The sequence below is a fragment of the Musca vetustissima genome, unplaced genomic scaffold (assembly GCF_032173495.1).
Source record: "Musca vetustissima isolate MV318-11 ecotype Yass unplaced genomic scaffold, APGP_CSIRO_Mvet_v1 utg243331, whole genome shotgun sequence".
Classification (NCBI taxonomy): domain Eukaryota; kingdom Metazoa; phylum Arthropoda; class Insecta; order Diptera; family Muscidae; genus Musca; species Musca vetustissima.
The window spans coordinates 2,924-8,521 of NW_026879535.1; the positions used below are offsets into that span (position 1 = coordinate 2,924).

The window sequence follows — 5,598 nt, forward strand, 5'->3', positions numbered from 1 at the left end:
TGAATATAAGAAGAAGATCGGAGATAGGGTGATATGGTAAATATGTGGGTGTGTGTGAGAATGGGGAATTTTATGAGGGAATCTATAAGTATTTTCTTAATCTTTATAGTATCCTTAGAAAAATATCCAAGTACAAATCCACGACTTATGTGGGTACTGGAAAAATATGTTCTTTATCCACGCCAGATGTAGGTCCCTAAAAACATTTTAATACACACCGGAGGTAGGACATTGAATATTTTTTTTAAATACACCCCTGATGTAGGTCCTTGAAAGAATATTTTTTTAATCCACGCCCTATATGACCTTGAAATAATATTTTCTTCAAACACACGCCTGATGTATGTCCATGAAGGAATGTTTTTTTAATCCACGCTTAAGAAAGGGCTTGAAGGAATGCTTTTTAATCCACGCCTAATGAAGGACCTTGAATGAATATTTTTTTTAATCCACGCCTAAGAGAGGGCCTTGAATGATTTTTTTTAATCCACGCTTAAGAAAGGGCTTAAAAGAATGTTTTTTTTAATCCACGCCTAAGGAAGGACCTTTAAGAAATATTTTTTTTTTATCCAAAAATTCTTTTTTAAAAATCCACGCCTTATAGGTCCTTGAAAAAAAAAATCGTTGAAACCCTTACGCATTATAAGTCCTTGAAAAATATTTTATTTAAAAGCACACTCCTTATAGATTCTTAATAATATTCCTTAAAATTAGTCCTTAAAAATATTTTTTAAACCACCAAACCTTATATATTTTTGAAAGCCACACCTTGTGTCCGTTAAAAATCCATGCCTAATGTAGATTTTGCAGAAATACACGCTTCTGATGGATCTTCGAAAAAAATATTTTCTTAAGCTCTTGTAATTATATGGAAAATCCCTTCCATATTTTATGATAGTCAAACACCAGTTCCCCCAACAGGCATTAATAACAAAAATATTATCAAAATAAATACCAACCATAAAAAAACGCCCACGCAAAAAGAAATAAAATAATGTTTATAGACCAATAAAATACCAACAAAAATAACATATTTCCATGGAAATCAGCCCTGGAGAGTAGTTAGATAAAAAACCCCGAATACCACAACATGTATTTGAACTGATTGTAATTTCTCCCCCCAGCAAGACAACCTCCTCCACCTCCTCTAACTAAGAAGGTCGAAAGTCAATTGTTACCCATAAACATCACTTCATTAAATAGAGCTTAAAAACTCTTAAAAAATACGTGGAAGAAAACTAATAAAAAACGACTTGACTATCTGACTGTTTTATATTCTCCCCAAGATAGAAGAAAAAAACATATTTTCTTCTTCTTTCGGGGAAAAAAACTTGCGTTCTTCACTAATGAAGGTAGGAAGGAATCTTGAAAGAAAAGTCAGCCCCCGCCTTAACAGCAGAAGGCAATAATATTCGCCACAGCTAAATACCACCACCTAATTTATGGTTTTCATTTATAGACCAGCTTCCGTTGTTTTCTATTTCTCTTCTTGATATTATTTCGACAAAATTTGCATAGAAAATGAGTAAAAAAGAGAAACAAAGTTAGTGGGAAAGAAAAATTCAGAATTCAGATGGAGGGGAAATACATTGAATACAATTTTTTAATAAGCCACGACATGTATAGATCCTTTAAAATATACTTTAAAAACGCCACGCTTTATACAGGCCCTTGAAAAATATTCTTTAAAAACGCCACACCTTGTATAGAAAAATATTCTTTAAAAAATTCATGCCTTGTATAGGCCCTGAAAAAATATTTATGAAACCAGTAAGGAAAGTAGTAAAATCGGAATCGGGCCGACTATATGATACCCTTCAACACTTTGGGTATATTCTACATATGTATCCTAACAGACGTCGCGTGTTTGTTATATATCTATATTTGAACCGATTTCAGGGAAACTTGTCAGAGACTAATTTATATTACTTCAGTACGGTGTGTCAATCGGCCTAGCTATGGATCTTTTCACGGAGCCCAAAATTAGTGCAAATCGAAAGATATACAGGGACTTTGGTGCACCAGTTACATAAAATCGGGCGAACATATATATGGGAGCTACATCTAAATCTGAACCGAAACAACTGTTTCACTTCACACCCAAGGTGAAGGCCAACAAGGCGTGTTCACGGGTTTGACCGTTCTTGGAGATACCAGCTTCGAATTCACCAGTACCGGCAGCAACAATCAAGACAGCGCAATCAGCTTGAGAGGTACCAGTGATCATGTTCTTGATGAAATCTCTGTGACCAGGGGCATCAATAATGGTGACATAGTATTTGGATGTTTCGAATTTCCACAAGGCAATATCGATGGTGATACCACGCTAACGTTCGACCTTCAATTTATCCAAAACCCAGGCGTACTTGAAGGAACCCTTACCCATTTCTTGGGCTTCCTTTTCGAATTTTTCAATGGTACGCTTGTCGATACCATCGCACTTGTAGATCAAGTGACCGGTGGTGGTAGATTTACCAGAATCGACGTGGCCAATGACGACAATGTTAATATGAGTCTTTTCCTTACCCATGGCTGTTTGATTGGCTTACGAGTTTCCAAATAAACTGAACCGAGAAATCACAAAGTCTATGCTTATCCGGCAAAAGACCTGAAACTTTGGTGTACCAATTACCTAAATTCGGATGAATATATATATGGGAGCTATATTTCAATCTGAACCGATTTTCACGAAACTTAACACACGTCATTCTAGACTTAATTCAGTACTCTATGCCAAATTTCGTGCAAATCGAATGATTTTCAGAGACTTTGGTGCATCAATTACATAAAATCGGATGAACATATATATGGGAGCTATATCTAAATCTGAACCGATTTTCACGAAACTAAGCACACGTCATTCTAGACTAAATTCAAATCGAAAGAAATATAAGGACTTTGGTACACAATTTACTTAAATCGGACGAAGATATATATGGGAGCTATATCTAAATCTGAACCGATTTGCACGAAACTTACCATACATCATTTTAGACCTTATTCATTACGCTGTGCCAAATTTCGTGCAAATCGAATGTTATATAGGGACTTTAGTGGACTATTTACGTAAAATCGGGCGAAGCTATATATGGGAGCTATATCTAAATCTGAACCGATTTTCACGAAACTTTGTACACATGATTCTAGATTTAGTTCAGTACGCTATGCCAAATTTCGTGCAAATCGAAAGATATATAGGGACCTTGGTGGACTATTTACGTAAAATCGGGCGAATCTATAAATGGGAGCTATATCTAAATCTGAACCGATTTTCATGAAACTTATATAATTCTAGACTTAGTTCAGTACGCTATGCCAAATTTCGTGCAAATCGAATGATTTTCAGAGACTTTGGTGCACCAATTACCTAAAATCGGATGAATATATATATGGGAGCTATATCTAAATCTGAACCGATTTTTTTCACAATTTCAATAGGGTTCGTCCTTGGGCCAAACAAATGAGCTGTGCCAAATTTCAACCACTTCGTATCATTAATGCGACCTTCACTTTGTTTACAATTTAACATGAACAGACGGACAGACGGGCTTCTCGACTTGATGCTGACACACTAAATCGGCTATATCTTCAAGGGTTCTTGAGATTTTCACTTGAAATTTTGTAGGGACATTCTTGAATTAGAATGTAGATTCAAATTAAATCAAAAAAAATTGACCCCGAGAATGGGGGTCCCCTTAAAGAATCCATCTCCCGTTTCTTGGATTTTCTTCTCAGCATGAAATCTGAATATTTTAAATTTAAGAGAAGAAGAAAACTAAATTTGCAATATCATGCAAATCTTATAGATATTTGAGAGCTATGAATGCTGAATATTAACTTCCTTTAAAAGGTCAAAAAAAGTATTTTATTACGAAGCAGGGTGGGCAAAAAGCGGTTGACTGAATTTATATTTTTAATATTTGCAATTTTTTTCTGCTCCCCTTTGTTAGTCCAAGGAGGAAGATGAAAAGTAAAATGGAAAATATTTTTCTTTTCATTGACCGTCCTTTTTCTTTGCAATTTTCCTACAAAGATTTCTTTTTGTGTTTATACCCTTCACCACTCTGTGGTACAGGGTATTATGTCTTTGTGCATATGTTTGTAACAGGCAAAAGGAAACGAGATAGACACATGGTTCTTTTTGAGAATATGCATAGAATCACTTTCTGAGTCGATTTATGCATGTCCGTCCGTCCGTCCGTCTGTAGATGTTAAATTGTAAACAAAGTACAGGTCGCATTTATGATCCGATTTGAATGAAATTTGGCACAGGTCACTTATTTGGCCCAAGGACGAACCCTATTGAAATTGGGAAAAATCGGTTCAGATTTAGATATAGCTCCCATATATATATTTAACCGATTTAATGTAAACGGTCCCTATATATCTTTGGATTTGCACGAAATTTGGTACAGCCTAATCATTTAGGTCTAGAATGATGTGTGCCAAGTTTCGTGAAAATCGGTCCAGATTTAGATATAGCTCCCATATATAGTTTCGTCCGATTTCAAGTAAATGGTGCAGCAAAGTCGCTATATATCTTTCGATTTGCACGAAATTTGGCATAACGTACTGAATTGAGCCTAGAAAGATGTCTGCCAAGTTTCGAGAAAATCGGTTCAGATTTCTATATAGCTCCCATATATAGTTTCGTCCGATTTCATGTAAATGATGCACCAAAGTCGCTATATATCTTTCGATTTGCACGAAATTTGGCATAACGTACTGAATTGAGCCTAGAATGATATCTGCCAAGTTTCGAGAAAATCGGTCCAGATTTATATATAGCTCCTATATATAGTTTCGTCCGATTTCATGTAAATGGTGCACCAAAGTCCCTATATATCTTTCGATTTGCACGAAATTTGGCATAACGTACTGAATTGAGCCTAGAAAGATGTCTGCCAAGTTTCGAGAAAATCGGTTCAGATTTCTATATAGCTCCCATATATAGTTTCGTCCGATTTCATGTAAATGATGCACCAAAGTCGCTATATATCTTTCGATTTGCACGAAATTTGGCATAACGTACTGAATTGAGCCTAGAATGATATCTGCCAAGTTTCGAGAAAATCGGTCCAGATTTATATATAGCTCCTATATATAGTTTCGTCCGATTTCATGTAAATGGTGCACCAAAGTCGCTATATATCTTTCGATTTGCACGAAATTTGGCATAACGTACTGAATTGAGCCTAGAATGATATCTGCCAAGTTTCGAGCAAATCGGTCCAGATTTCTATATAGCTCCCATATATAGTTTCGTCCGATTTCATGTAAATGATTCACCAAAGTCTCTATATATCTTTCGATTTGCACGAAATTTGGCATAACGTACTGAATTTAGTCTAGAATGAATGTCTGCCAAGTTTCGAGAAAACCGGTCCAGATTTCTATATAGCTCCCATATATAGTTTCGTCCGATTTCATGTAAATGGTGCACCAAAGTCCCTATATATCTTTCGATTTGCACGAAATTTGGCATAACGTACTGAAAATCGGTCCAGATTTAGATATAGCTCCCTTTTATTATAGATTGATTATAAGTAATTGACGCAGCAAGGATCCAATAAGCTGATAGGAACACAACGTTCTGAA

The 5,598-nt window shown here is 35.6% G+C and overlaps 1 protein-coding gene across 1 annotated transcript; it reads right to left on the reverse strand.

Annotated features, from left to right (window-relative positions):
- Nucleotides 1-2,089: 2,089 nt before the first annotated feature.
- LOC133324453 (elongation factor 1-alpha-like) lies at nt 2,090-2,616 on the reverse strand. The gene is given in 1 exon segment (XM_061533288.1): nt 2,090-2,616. A coding segment is annotated over 1 exon segment (441 nt). The 5' UTR covers nt 2,531-2,616.
- Between the last annotated feature and the right edge of the window lie 2,982 nt (nt 2,617-5,598).